Source organism: Nannospalax galili, unplaced genomic scaffold (genome assembly GCF_000622305.1).
Source record: "Nannospalax galili isolate Female #2095 unplaced genomic scaffold, S.galili_v1.0 scaffold107, whole genome shotgun sequence".
Lineage (NCBI taxonomy): Eukaryota > Metazoa > Chordata > Mammalia > Rodentia > Spalacidae > Nannospalax > Nannospalax galili.
Genome location: NW_008358490.1, coordinates 1,984,341 through 1,998,345, shown reverse-complemented (window position 1 = coordinate 1,998,345; position 14,005 = coordinate 1,984,341). Strand labels below are relative to the sequence as shown.

The window sequence follows — 14,005 nt, the reverse complement described above, 5'->3', positions numbered from 1 at the left end:
TGCAAGAACATTCAGTGTTCTTAACTGCTGAGCCATCTCTCCAGCCCCAAAGGAATAGGATTTAAAACAGTCACCCGACTCATTATCTTCTACTCTGCTGTTAATATGAAAAACACGGTCCACAACTGAGCAATACAACCTATAGACATAATAAAAGTTTACTTTTGGCTTTTTCACTGGTTATTTACTTAACTCTGAATGTGGTCCAGACCTACATGGTTGCCTTCCTTCATCTTCCAAGCTGCATCAGAATCAAAAATGGGAGAAAGCACATGAAGGACAGATGTTCTCTGTGTGGCTGGACGGACCTATAACATCTCAGTTGTCAAGGACCATATTTCTATTTCTTTCTTTTCCCTCTTCCTGTCCTCCACCCCACCCCACCCCTTGGTGTTTTGAGAGAGTGCCTCAGTGTATTGCTCAGATTGGTCTCACAATGTACCATGTGACCTCCAACCAGTGATCATCCAGCCTCCCAGACAGGGATTACAGCAGTGCACACTAAACCCAGCCACATTCTATAATGTATGGAATATGGAGCAGAGATGGCAATTCTCAAAGAAGGAAAAAAGCAAATGCCATAAAGAAGAACAGAGTACAAATGAGAAGGAGATTCCTGATGGCTCCAGGTTAGTTGCAGCCCCTTCATAAAGCCTAGACTTCTGCTCTGGGAGCCCAGGAGACACTATAACCTTAAAATATCAGATTCTGCCTACCACTTGGTACACCATCAGGATCTACAGGAACTAACTATAGTTTCTTTTTTGGTCTTTTTGAGACAGGGTCTCCCTGTAGCCCCAGCTGACCTGGAACTTCATATGCAGACCAGGATGGCCTTGAACTCACAGAGATCCACCTGTTTCTGCTAGGCATGAGCCACCACACCCAGCCCTCGTTTCTTTTTTTAAAGAAAATATTATTGTTGTTGCCTGTGTACATACTATATGTGTGGGTGCTGCAGTGTATGTATGGAGGTCAGAGGGCAACTTTGTGGAGTTTGCTGTCCTACCTTTATGTGGGTTCTAGGGACTGAACTCAGGTTGCCAAGATTTAGAAGCAAGAAACTTTACCTGCTGAGCTGTCTTAAGGCCCTAATCTCTTGTTAAGCAGTCCCAAGTATTCACAAGGATGGAAATGTGTGACTTTTTTTCTTGGTGGTCCTCCACGAAATAAGCAGAAAGCTGACCTATCTTTCTAAATGGAATGAAATCCATTCTCTCTTGTAATTTGCAAAAGGACACACTGATTCCTTTTAACAAATCTAAGAAAAATGATGAGATCTTGAACATTTCTGTTTTATCATTCTGAGAATTATTTTCTCATTCTTCATCATGTATCCCAGCTGTTCTTTCTTTTTCTTTTTTTTTTTTTTTTTTTTTTTTTTTACCCCCCGCTTTCCTGGAAACCAATATGTAGAAACCCGGCTGGCCTTGAACTCACAGTGTTTTATTTATTATTTTAATTTTATGTGCATGCGTGTATTGCCTGCATGTAGGTAAGTACACCCGTGTCATGCAATGCCTGCAGAGGACAGAAGAAGCTGTCGGATCCCCTAGAACTGGAGTTACAGACAGTTGTTAGCTGCCATGTGGGTGCTGGGATTCAAACCCGGAAACCGGGGTCTTCTGCAAGAACAACCAGTGTTCTTAATCGCTGAGCCATCTCTCCAGCTCAATATCCCAGCTGTTCTTTAAAAAAATACTAAAATAAGGAAGTAGAAGACCTGTGGATGATGCAACAGCCAAATAACTAGTTTTGCCCTACTCAGCACACGCTATCATCCTCTAAAAAGGAAGCAATGTCTTCTAGTCTCTGTCCTCTTCAGTTGTTGCTTTCACTGAGAATTTGTCACCTTTTTTTTTTAAAGACAGGGTCTCACTTTGCAGTCCTGGCTGGCCTATAACTCCCTGTATAGATCTGGCTGGCCTGGAACTCATAGAGATCTACCTGCCTCTGCCTCTACCTTCCACGTGCTGGGATTAAAGGCGTGCACCATCACACCCAGTGAATTTTTCACTTTTTGACAAAGAAAACATTTTATAATCATTAGATATCTCAGTGTAGAGACATAGCAGCACTTCAGAGTGAATGGTTATGGTGAAGCCAGCTGCAGAAGCAACCCTCCAGTTTTCAGGCGGCAGTTCCTTGTTTTTTCAAACTCAAGAACTGATGAACACTGTATTTCTAAGAAGAGAAAAGAAATATGGTTTTCACATGAATCAGTCATTGAACAGGAAAATATTTTATTCTGCAATACTTTAACAAGGCCCTGAACCATTCTGTTTCGCAAAAATGTGTATCAGAGTATTCTTTAGTTATGTAAGGTATGTACATCAGCGTACTGATATAGTTCCCATGTGGACAAATGTTGAAGTACATAAGAATGTAACTGGGGGCCAGGCATGGTAGCACATGCCTTTAATTCCAGCACTTGGGAGTCAGAAGCAGGTGGTTCTTTGTGAGATCAAGGCCAGCCTGGTCTACCTATTAAGTTCCAAGCCAGCAAGGCCTACACAGTGAGACCTGGAAAGGAAATAGGAGAAAAGAGATGACAGAAGTGAAAAAAAACTCCATTTGATTGGATTCTTCATTCTAACTGCTACTTAAAAATCTAAGCAAAATACTTGGTAGTCAGAGCAAGGATCATACCTATTTTACCTTCAACAACTCATGAGATGGCAAAGTTCTCAAAAGCATCAGTTTTGAAGAAATGTGAATAAAAGCAGAAATAGGGCTTGGAAGAGGGCTCAGTGGGTAGAGTTCTTGCCATGCTAAGTCACTCATCACCTTGGGGCTACAGAGATGGCTCAGCAGTTAAGAGCACATATCATTCTTGTAGAGGACCCAGTACCCATGTTGGGCAGCTCACAACCACCTGTAACTCCAGCTCCAGGGAAATCTGACACTTCTGGTCCTTGAAGGTACTCATGTGTACATACCCACATATACACATAATTAAAAATAATAAAATAAATCTTAAGGCGGCAGGTAAGCCTCAGGTCCCAGTGATAGCCCTGTCTCAAAAAACCAAGTGGATGGCTCCTAAGGAAGGACACCTGAGGTTGACTTCCGACCTCCACATGTACATGCACACACATGCACCTGTACATACATGAACATACACAAAGAAAGAAAGGAAGGAAGGGAGGGAGGGAGAGAGGGAGGGGGGAAGGGGAAGAGGAGGAGGGAAATAGAGAGAGAAGGCGGGAGAGAGGGAAGGACAAAGAACAGTAGTAATGATAACCAATAATCTATTTAGGATGTAGCCAAAATTTATAATCAATATTTACAAGGTAAATGTAAGAATCCACTGGAGTTTTTCAATTCCCACTTATATATGAGTTAATAAGTAATTAATTCAAAGAACATTGCCTACTTTGAGTCTGTTTTGAAACAAAGTCTTGCTACCTTGCCCAGACTGGCCTGAAGCTCAGGGTCCAAGTGATCCTTCTGCTATAATGTAACTGAGCACAGCTGAGACTGCAGACATGTACCACCATACCCAGCTTTACATGCTTTCAAAACCAAAAAAATATGGAATTAAAATTGGGGTTTGCTATATTGATACATTATTAAAACTTCTAGTGAAGTTTTTCACCATCATTTTCCTCATATTTTTACAAATTATTTGCAAAATGATAATATAAAAAGTCTAAAGAGTCTACTAGACAGAAATGATAAATGTGATGACTATTTCTTTGGCAAAAGAGGAAAAGTTGGCTTACGCTGAGTTCCTATTATTTGCAACTAAGGAATCCTAACTAGAGTTGGGCATGGTGGTATACACCTATAACTCCAGCACTCAGCAGACTGCTATGAGTTTGAGGCCAGCCTGGGCTACACAGTGAGAAAGCCCCTATCTCAAAAACAAACAGGGCTAGGGAGGTGGCTCAGTGCTTGCTTGCCACATATCCACAAGGACCTGCGCTAAGAATGCCAGAATGCGTGTAAAGCCAGGCACAGTCGTGCACATCTGTAATCCCAGTGCTCCTATTCTGAGATCCTTAAACAGAATTTCTGGAAGCTTGTCGGCCAGCTAGCCTTGCATACACAGCAGCAAACAAGAGACCCTGCCTCAAACAAGGTGGAAGGCAAGGACCAACAACTGAGGTTGTCCTCTGACCTCATGTGTGCCGTGGCATGCACAGGCCTGTACTCACACACATAAAACAAAGGGAAAAAATGAAAAGAATACTAAGAAATTCAGTTAACTGCACACAGCAAGCAAATCTCATCTCCTCTGGAAAACACACTACCTTCCTTCCATACTAGAACTTTGTAAATAGAATACTCAGCCTCATCTTGGTAATCTTGGACACCTGTGAGTTTGGACTAGTGACAGACTGTAACATCACATGAGTTAGAGCAGGACCAGGACCACAGCCTCTGAGGCAAGAACCACTCATACTGATACTTCATAGGAAGCACAGCCCTTGCTTTCCTCTGATGCTTGAGTAGCTCCAGCTGCTCCAGCTACTCACGCTGTTTAAGTTCACTTAGATAAGTACCAAATGAGGAAATTGGCTTGCAATGTGGGGATGTGTTTTACAAAAAATAAGTATTTCTAAACTCTAGAATCATATTTGCCATTGATGATAACACCAGAAGAGGCATTAAAAGTCTTGAGATCAGGGACTGGAGAGATGGCTCAGCGGTTAAGAGTACTGACTGCTCTTGCAGTGGGCCCAGGTTCGATTCCAAGCACACACATGGTGGCTACGAACTGTCCTTAACTCCAGTTCCAGGGGAATCCGAAGCCCTCTTCTGACCTCTGAGGCACTGCACGACACCAATGCACTCACACATGCAAGCAACATACTCATACACATAAAAATTAAAACAATAAATAAAATGTTTAAAAAAAAAGTCCTGAGATCAACAGAAGGCTAGACTCAGTACAGAGCAGACACTAGGCAAGTAGGTCAATCTTATTTATTTTCCTCCCAAATGATATTGGCAAATTCACCTAAGGCCACACAAACACTCCTGCTGTTTAACTTTTCTGAATGACTCAACACCATCGAGTACTTCCTCAAGGATGTTCTACCTCAGTCTTACTAAGAAACTATGAAGTTCATCTGCCACCACAGCACTTGTTTTCCTTATTAAGTAACTTCTGCTAAGGTCTCTAGTGCCAGCACACCACTGTCTTCTATAGGTGGATACTGATGAGCACTTCTCTTACCAAACACTTCCACCTTTAGATTCCACAACCTCACCTAGATATTCTAGACCAGAATTCAACAAGGTTTGTCAGCAGATACTTTTTTATAAACTAAATTCAGTGTTCCTGTTTTAGGGACTTAAAAGAGAAAAAACATGCTTACCACAGTCCTCTAAGAATATCTCTCGCTATAATACTAAGTGGTCTCTTACTGTTCTTATCCCAAGGCTAAATTGTTGAGCTTCATTAGTCCTTTACAATAGCTCCCACTCTGAAATCCTTTTAATTTCTTTAGGGTTTTCCTCTGAACTTTTTCCATGTTTTTTTCATCCCTATTAAGTATAATATAATGTCCAGAATTAGTCACAACTAGACATTGACTTGTAATGAACAAAACAGTAAAATTAGCTTATTATTTCTATATTCTTAACGTCTTTGCTCCAAATAGTATTATGTTAATGTTAGAAAATTTAAAATCTCTAAGCAAAATTCTATTTTTCATACTATATTTAAATGTATTACTTAGCTGGGTATGGTGGCTCAAGCCTATAATCCCGGCACTCAGGAGGCTGAGGCAAGAGGATCACAGATTAATGGTCAGTCTGGACCACATTAGAAACCTTATCTTGGGACTGGAGAGATGGCTCAGTGGTTAAGAACACTGACTGTTCTTGCAGAAGACCTGGGTTCGAATCCCAGCACCTACGTGGCAGATAACAACTGTCCGTAACTCCAGTTCCAGGGGATCTGACAGTCTCTTCTGTCTTCCATGGGCATTGCACGACATGGGTGCACTTATGTGCATGCAGGCAATACATGCATACACATTAAAATAAAATAAAAAAAAATCTTATCTTGAAAAACAAACCAAAACGAACAGATGTACTCCTACAATGTAGCACACTGCTGGAAAATCATTTTTTTTTGTTTGTTTGTTTTTGTCAGGGTCTCCCTAGGCCCAGCCTGCCTGGAACTTACTATGTAGACCAGGCTGGCCCCAATCTCACAGAGATCTGCCTGCCACTGCCTCCTGAGTGCTGGGATTAAAGGTGTGTGCCACAGCGTTCTGCTGGATAATCTTAATGATCAACTTTTGCCACTAGCATCTCTACAGTGTACATGCTCCCACTCCTCCTACATGCAGAGACAGGGATAAGAGCAGACAGAGCAAACTGTGCAGAAGCAGATTCTCCTATATTCATGGGGAACACCTTATAGCTAAGAACAGAACAGACCCCCAAGACAGGAAAATTAAACAGTGACAGCACACTTTAAGACTGAAAGTTTCAACAATGTTCATGGCTTCAAAAGAGAAAAACTGAAGTTTGGTAGTAGTTTTTAATTTTCCTTACCTCTGATCTTAAGATTGAATGAATAGCTTCAATTTCTTTTCTCCCAGAATTAGGCAAATCTGCTACAAAAGAAACAGTATATACTGAATATCTGATTAACATCATATGGAGTAATGAACAGTTGTGTTGTTGTGGTGGTGCTGGTGCAAGGGGTTGAATCCAGGGCCTTGTGCTATTGGTCAACTGCCCCACCACTGAGCTATATCCCCAGCCCTAGCCAGGCATCTTCAGGGAAATGTAGTTCACAGCATTTGAACAGCATGAGCTGATGTGAGAGCTCACTGAGAAGACGTATCATTTGATTTTCTTCACAACTTCCCACTGCTACTAACGTTCTTCAGCCTCACACAGGCCATGTTCCTCGCCCATCTCCTATACCTCAGGACATCTGTCTTTGCCCCTTGGAAATAGTCATTAAATTCTGTTGTATGAAATTTAAAGTTTTTGTAAACTTCCTTTAGTTTATGCTGTAATTTTAGATAAAACTTATTCAACCGGGGCTTATAGTTTACGGTCACCTTCCATTTTCAAGAATGTCAAATAATAATCTATTAACAAAGCACAAAAATGTATTAAGAATACTCATTTAAAGTTACACGAACACGGGGCTGGAGAGATGGCTCAGCGGTTAAGAGCACTGGCTGTTCTTCCAGAGAACCTGGGTTCGATTCCCAGCACCCACAGGTCAGCTAACAGCTGTCCACAACTCCAGTTCCAGGAGATCTGACACGCTCCTCTGACCTCTGTGGGCACTGCACATGGGTGCACTAACATACATGCAGGTAATATACTCACACACATAAAATAAGAATAATAAAATAACTCCAGGCATAGTGGCATGAGCCTTTAATCCCAGCCCTTGGGAGGCAGAGGCAAGCAAAGCTCAGTAAGATCAAGGCCAGGCTGGTTCACATAGTGACTTCCAGGCGGGCTGGGACTAAGGAGACCCTGTCAAAAAAAAAAAAAAAAAAAACAACAAAAAACAAAAAAATCCAATGAAATACTGAAAAAAGTAATAGAAACATAATTTATTAAAAATGGGGATAAAAGGACAGCAAGATGGTTCAACAGGTAAAGGAGCTTGTTTCCAAGCCTATCTGAGTTCAATCCCCAAGATCCACATGGTAGGAGAGAACTCTAACCTCCACATGTACCATGCATGTGCTGTGGCACTTACACATGTGAACACACGAACACGAACACACACACACGCATATACACACACACACACACACACACACACACACACACACACCAAATATAATTTTTTTTTAAATGGAGATGAGGGCCAGTGTAACTCAGGGAGTAAAAACACTTACTGTACAAATCTGACCACCTGAGTTCGATCCCCAGAACCCACATGAAAAACCAGATTGCCCAACATGATGGTGCATGCCTTTAATCCCAGCACAGAGGCAGGCAGATCTCTGTGAGTTGGGAGGCCAATCTGAGTTGCAGCCAGAGTTATACAGTAAGGATCCCGTCTCTAAAAAAAAAGCCAGATGGTGGGGCTGGAGAGATGGCTCAGCGGTTTAAGACCACTGGTTGTTCTTGCAGAAGACCCAGGTTCAAATCCTAGCACCCACATGGCAGCTAACAACTGTCCATAACTCCAGTCCCAGGGGATCCGACAGCCTCTTCTGACCTCTGTGGGCATTGCACGGCATGTGTGCACTTACCTACACACAGGCAATACATGCATACACATAAAATAAAATAAATTTTTTTTAAGTTAAAATAAAAAAAAAGCCAGATAGAGTGGCATGGCTCTCATCCGTAAATCCCTCTCAGTGCTCCAATATCACTAATCCCACTCAGCACTCCTATGACTAGATGGGAGACAGAGACAAGAGAAGTAACAGAAGCTACGAGGCTCAGTGACACAAACAAGAGCGATCCCACCTCAAAAAGGTAGGAGAGAACTGACTCCTCAAAAGTTGTCCTCTGACCTACACACATGTGCTGTGACATACATGTGACCCCCCCCAATAAATAAAATAAATCTTTAAAAAACGGGGATGAGCTCATTCTGCTTTTATACATTTTCATTTAAAAGTAGTCGAAGAAGAGGTGGAGAGATGGCTCAGTGGTGAAGAGCACTGGCTGCTTGCCAAAGACCCAAGTTCTGTTCCCAGCACCTACATGGTACCTAACAATAGTCTGTAACTCCAGTTTCAGGAGATCTAGCACCCTTTTCTGGCTCCTGAGAGCACCAGGCACCAACATGAAGCTTAGATACATGTAAGGAAACATTCATACACATAGAAAACAAAAATAAGTAAATCTTTTAAAGTACTCAAAGGACTGGGGCTATAGCTCAGTTGGTACAGTACTTGCCTGGCGTGTGCAAGCCCCTGGCTCAATCCTCAGTATCAAAGAAAGAACAAGTGGATGCGTACTCAAAGCAGTGGTGTGTGTGCGTGTGTGCATGCGTGCGTGTGTGGTGGCACACACCTGTGATCCCAACACTTAAGAGGCTGACCGGCTGGGTTTGAGTTGGAGGTCAGCCTGGACTATAGAGCAAAACCAAGTCTCAAATAAATAAATGGATAAAAATAAAAAATAGCCAGACATGATGGCACATGCCTCAAATCCTAGCACTCAGGAGGCAGAGGCAGGCATATCTCTGTGTTTGAGGCCAGCATGGTTTATATAGCGAGTTCCAGGACAGACAAGGTTACAGAGTGAGACCCGTCTCATAAAAACAAAAAATAATTAGTAAACGTAGTCAGGGTCCAGAACTATTAAATGGTACCATTGATCCTGTCAGAAATCATCATCTGCAGAGTTAACTTCTTTTTCCTTTGTGTATTAGTATTTTGTTGCTGTTGTTATAGCATTTGAACATTATGAAAATAGGGAAGAGATTTAGGTCAATAATGAGCTGCTTGCCTATGCAATGCAAGGCCCTGGACTTCATCCCTAGCACTGAAAAAAGTAAATAAATGGCTTGGGCTAGAGAGATGGCTCAGCAGTCAAGAGCACCTGCTGCTCTTCCAGAAGTCATAAACTTGATTTGCAACACCCACACTGAGTGGCTCCCAACCATCTGTAACTCCAGCTCCAGGGACCCACACGCTCTTCTGGCTTTAGTGGACACACGGAGACACAGACATAAATAAAAATAAATATAAAAAAATTTAATTGAAAGGCCCAAGAGATTTCTTAAAAAAATCACTTTTCTGAACTACAGTTTATTTTTGGAAAAATAAAGTGGTGTGCTTACAAATTACAGCAACACACTTATGAAAATAACCCACTAGGGTTGCTTTTGTGGTTCTTCCTACAGCTAGCTTGAAACTTTTAAAAGGAACCTCTCATTGCTACTCCCAAGAGGATAAAGTAGAATCTGTTTAGGAAAGTAATTGTTAAAAGCAACAATTGTATCAAAAAGACACTTAACAGGGTGAGCAGACCACCTGGGCTACCTCTTCGACTCTGCCTCTTCTGCCCAGTTTAACAGCCACAAAAAAGCCCCCGTCCCAATCTAACCCAAGTTTTGTATGCTAGGTCACTTGCTCCAAAACCCTGCCCTTTAAATAAAGGGGCATTATAACAGCAAGAAAAATAAAAACACTGACTTTCTTAATGAGGGAAAACCTAACACCTAGCCATTTTTTTGCTGCTTACTATTTGCTGGGCACAGTTCTAGACATTTTATACTCATGATTTCATTTATTTTCTCAGTTTTACAATTGATATGCTTATTTTTTTAATTTTTTTAAAATATATTTTATTATTTTTATTTTATGTGTATGAGTGTATTGCATGCATGTATGTGAGTGTACCCGTGTCCTGCAATGCAGCAGATGTCAGAAGAGGGCTTCAGATTCCCCTGGATCTGGAGTTAAGGACGGTTCATAGCCACCATGTGGGTGCTGGGAATTGAACCTGTCCTCTGCAAGAGTAGTCAGTGCTCTTAACCGATGAGCGATATGCTGCTGCTGCTTCTGCTGCTGCTGCTGCTGCTTCTCCTTCTTCTTCTTCTTCTTCTTCTTCTTATTATTATTATTATTATTTGGTCTTTTTGACAGCCCCAGCTGTCCTGGAAGCACTATGTAGACCAGGCTGGCCTTGAACTCACAGAGATCCGCCTGTCTCTGCCTCCCGAGCACTGGGATTAAAGGCATGCGCCACCACGCCCAGCATGCTTATTATTTTTTAACAGATAAGGAAACTGATTTTTTCTTAGAGGTTAAGTTTGTAATAATTTGCCAAAGATTCCACAATTTGTAGTGCATAGAGCTAAAATGAGTACATGTCGACCTAATTTAGAAGCCCAAGTTCTCTGGTAGAATAGCAACCTTGTAATGTAAATATGGATGGTTTTCAAGATGTACCTAAAGTGCTATCTGGGAATTATTTCCTCGTTCATTGCTGGACACTAAATGCTTGGCTCAATTCTATTCTATTTCAATATAATTTACAAAAACAACAAAATAGGTCTGAAGAAAGTCCTATTGTGAGGCAAAGGAAAAATAAAAGCATTAAGCACGCAGACAATTTTTATTGAACATCTTCTGAGAACATACTAAGGAAAACATAGTGCATTGGTAATATTAAGTTAAAAAAATATAACATACTGTTCCCTTCCTGTACATCAATGCAAAGACAAATTATCATTCAACATGGTAAATGCTACCAAGTGTGATACACAAAGTTCTGAAAAATTTAGACCACTGGCAATCAACTCATTCTGCATGCAACTCAGAATGGCTTCACTAAGTCCCTGACACGTGAGCAGGGCTGGACAGAAAAGCTGTATTCCAGGCAAAGAAGAGGGAAGAAGGAAGTAGGTAAAGAAAGGCTTTCCAAGCAACGACTTGGAGTGACGGAAAAACCCGAGCAAGTTTTCTGTGACAGGCTGCACGTGTGCATCAATACAGTACCTACGGCAACTAAAAAAAAGAGGGGACAGACAGGTCTTTGACCTCCCCAAACAAAGAGGTTTGGATTTTTTCTGTAAATCAATAAATTTTTAAGCAAATTTGTTTTGAGAAACTGGCAATACAACAGAAAATGGAGTAACAAAGAACTGTATCTGAAAGAAGGGTCTGACTAAGCAGGAGTTATATAGGAAAAGAACAATTCTGACACAGGACTTGTTGCCTAAATTGAAGTAGAGGCACAAAAAGACACAAAACAAAGATGACAAGGATTTCTAGTTCACGAAAATGAGTAGATAGACAGATCAACTATCAAGATGGAGACTAAGGCCAGGCTTGCTAGCATAGGTCTTTAATTCTAGCTAGCACTTAGGAGGCAGAGGCAGAGGCAGAGGCAGAGGCAGGTGGATCTCTAAGTTCAAGGTCAGTCTGGTCTATGTAACAAATTCCAGGCCAGTCAGGACTACAAAGTTAGACTCTGTCTCAAAAAAAAAAGAAAAGAAAAAAAGATTGAGACTATAAGGGTTGAGGCAGCAGGCCTGCCATAAGTTTTAGGCCAATCTGAGCTACATACCAAGTTACTACAGAATAAGACCCTGTTTCAAAAACAAAACAGAACAACAACAAATCAGTTTTTTTTGAGACCACAGGAACTCTACCATACACCTACAAGGCATGCAGGTTGGGGTGCATATTTTCTAGTTTAAGATCAAACGGATAGCCAACTGCTATTCTCTCTCTAGGATACAATGGAAATCTAGTCTTTCCCATAGCTAACAGTCCTTTTCTTCTCCCACTGCTTTCAAAGTCCCTCCACCCTTTTCTGGACACATTGAAGTTGGTATTTTATTCTCACTGTCTGGACTCACGCTTCTTCCATTCAAGGGAGTCCCAAGCAGTAAATGAGTTTTGGCAGCTACCTAATCTTCCTTCCTTCTAAAGTAAGGACTTTTTCTATCAAACTATTTTACTCTATTTCCACAAATAAACATGAAGGCTATTAAACCATATGGAAAAAGTCAAGGGGTTAGAAATGGAGTTCAGTGGAAGGTGTGCTTAGCATTCATGAGCCCTTAGGGACAATCTCTAGCAATTCCTTCTCACAGATTAAACTAGGGCAAGTAATTTGCTGATTTATAAAGAAAACTACCATGGCAGCGCACACATGTAATCCCAGGACTGGGAGGCTGAGGTAGGAAGACTATCAGTTCCAGTCCATCCTGGGCTAGCTGCAGGCCAGGCTAAGCAATATTAGCAGACCTTGATTGAAACTTTTTAAAATCCTACCTGTTGAAATAAATATCAAGAAATCAAAATAGTAATTAACCTGACCACTGATTACAATGTAATTCTAGGTCACTATTCCTTAGGAAAGCAATGGTGACTTCAAAGGAGTGAAAGAGGCTGGCTGGCTCAGTGAGTAAAGGCACTTGCCATACAAGCCTGGCAACTGAAGTTAGATCCCTGGAGCTCACTTAAGGGTGGAAAGAGAACCCACTCCACAAGTTATCCTCTGACCTCCCCACGCCTGCCCAAGCACACACACACCATGCATATACCCACACAACAGTAACTTTAAAAAAAAAGTGGAGGTTGTTAGGGACACTCAAAAGATAAAATATTTCCCTGGTTCTGTCAAAATAGGGGATGAATGTGCAATCTTACACGAAAATACATTTCCGCTGCAATGCGTCCTTATAATGAACAAAAAATATAAAATAACTGAATAGAAAATTAGTCATGTTTCACAGACAACGTGCTCAAGACAGGGGAAGAGAGTCACCAAATGATTTAATGATGAGTTATTAACCTGTTACAAAGCATTAGAAAACAAAAAAAAGTGACTGTCCCACTTTGAGCTGTCAAAAATAAAAGACGTTCAAAGCATACCTGCCCCCAAACTAAGCGCAAACTATATAGTGGGCATTGTCGGACCGGGTAAATAAATAAATGATTCTATTCAACGTAGTAGCAGCTGTTTCTCTCTAGTCTGAGATACTCAGAATATTCCCGGAAGGAGGGGAGAGGACTAGAGCTCTTCCAGGCGGTCTTTCATCATTGAAAATCCAGGGAGGCAAAAGGATGCAAACGGACAGGGCGGGTGGTCCTGCACTACCCGTCCGCGTCGCTGAGGTCGAGAGTGGGGACCCAACCCACGTCCCCGGGCCCGCGCGGAGCCTCCCCCGCTCCAGCTGTTACCTTCCACCTCCTCCGCGCCCTCCATCAGCATATCCTTCGTGAAGTTGGAGATCTGGCCAGTGAGGGAAGCCAGACTGCCCCCCACCTGACCCAGAGACTGGCCCAAGCCGGAGCCGAGGCCACCGAGCCAGGACGACATCGCGGCGGGGATGGAGCACGACCGGCGTCCGTGGCCCTGCGGACGGCTCTTCCGAACGTCCTTGAGGCCGCGGCTGGTGCGGATCCCGCCACCGCCGAGCAGCAGGACTTCGGGCGGCCGCCAACCGCCGCGGTGGACAAGGCCCGGCCAGGGGCTTCACCCGAGGCTCACCGCTGCGCACACCGTCGCCCTCAACGGGCCTCTGCTCATCGCCACCACTTCCTGCCGTCCGGTTGGGCCACTTCTTCCTCGGCTTTAGCGCCTT

General features: G+C 42.4%; 1 protein-coding gene across 4 annotated transcripts in view; it reads right to left on the bottom strand.

Annotated features, from left to right (window-relative positions):
- Positions 1-13,778, bottom strand: part of Trip11 (thyroid hormone receptor interactor 11) — a 78,714-nt gene extending 64,936 nt beyond the window's left edge. Inside the window, exons 1-2 of one of the 4 annotated variants that reach the window (XM_008821729.3) lie at positions 13,602-13,778; positions 6,517-6,578 (exon numbers count right to left, since the gene is read on the bottom strand). In XM_008821729.3, the coding sequence (XP_008819951.1) occupies positions 6,517-6,578; positions 13,602-13,740 (201 nt within the window). In that variant the 5' untranslated portion in view covers positions 13,741-13,778. Of the gene's footprint in view, positions 1-5,327; positions 5,497-6,516; positions 6,579-13,601 lie in introns of those variants that run through there. The other 3 variants (XM_008821730.3, XM_017795238.2, XM_029557960.1) reach the window with 3 other exon arrangements.
- Between the last annotated feature and the right edge of the window lie 227 nt (positions 13,779-14,005).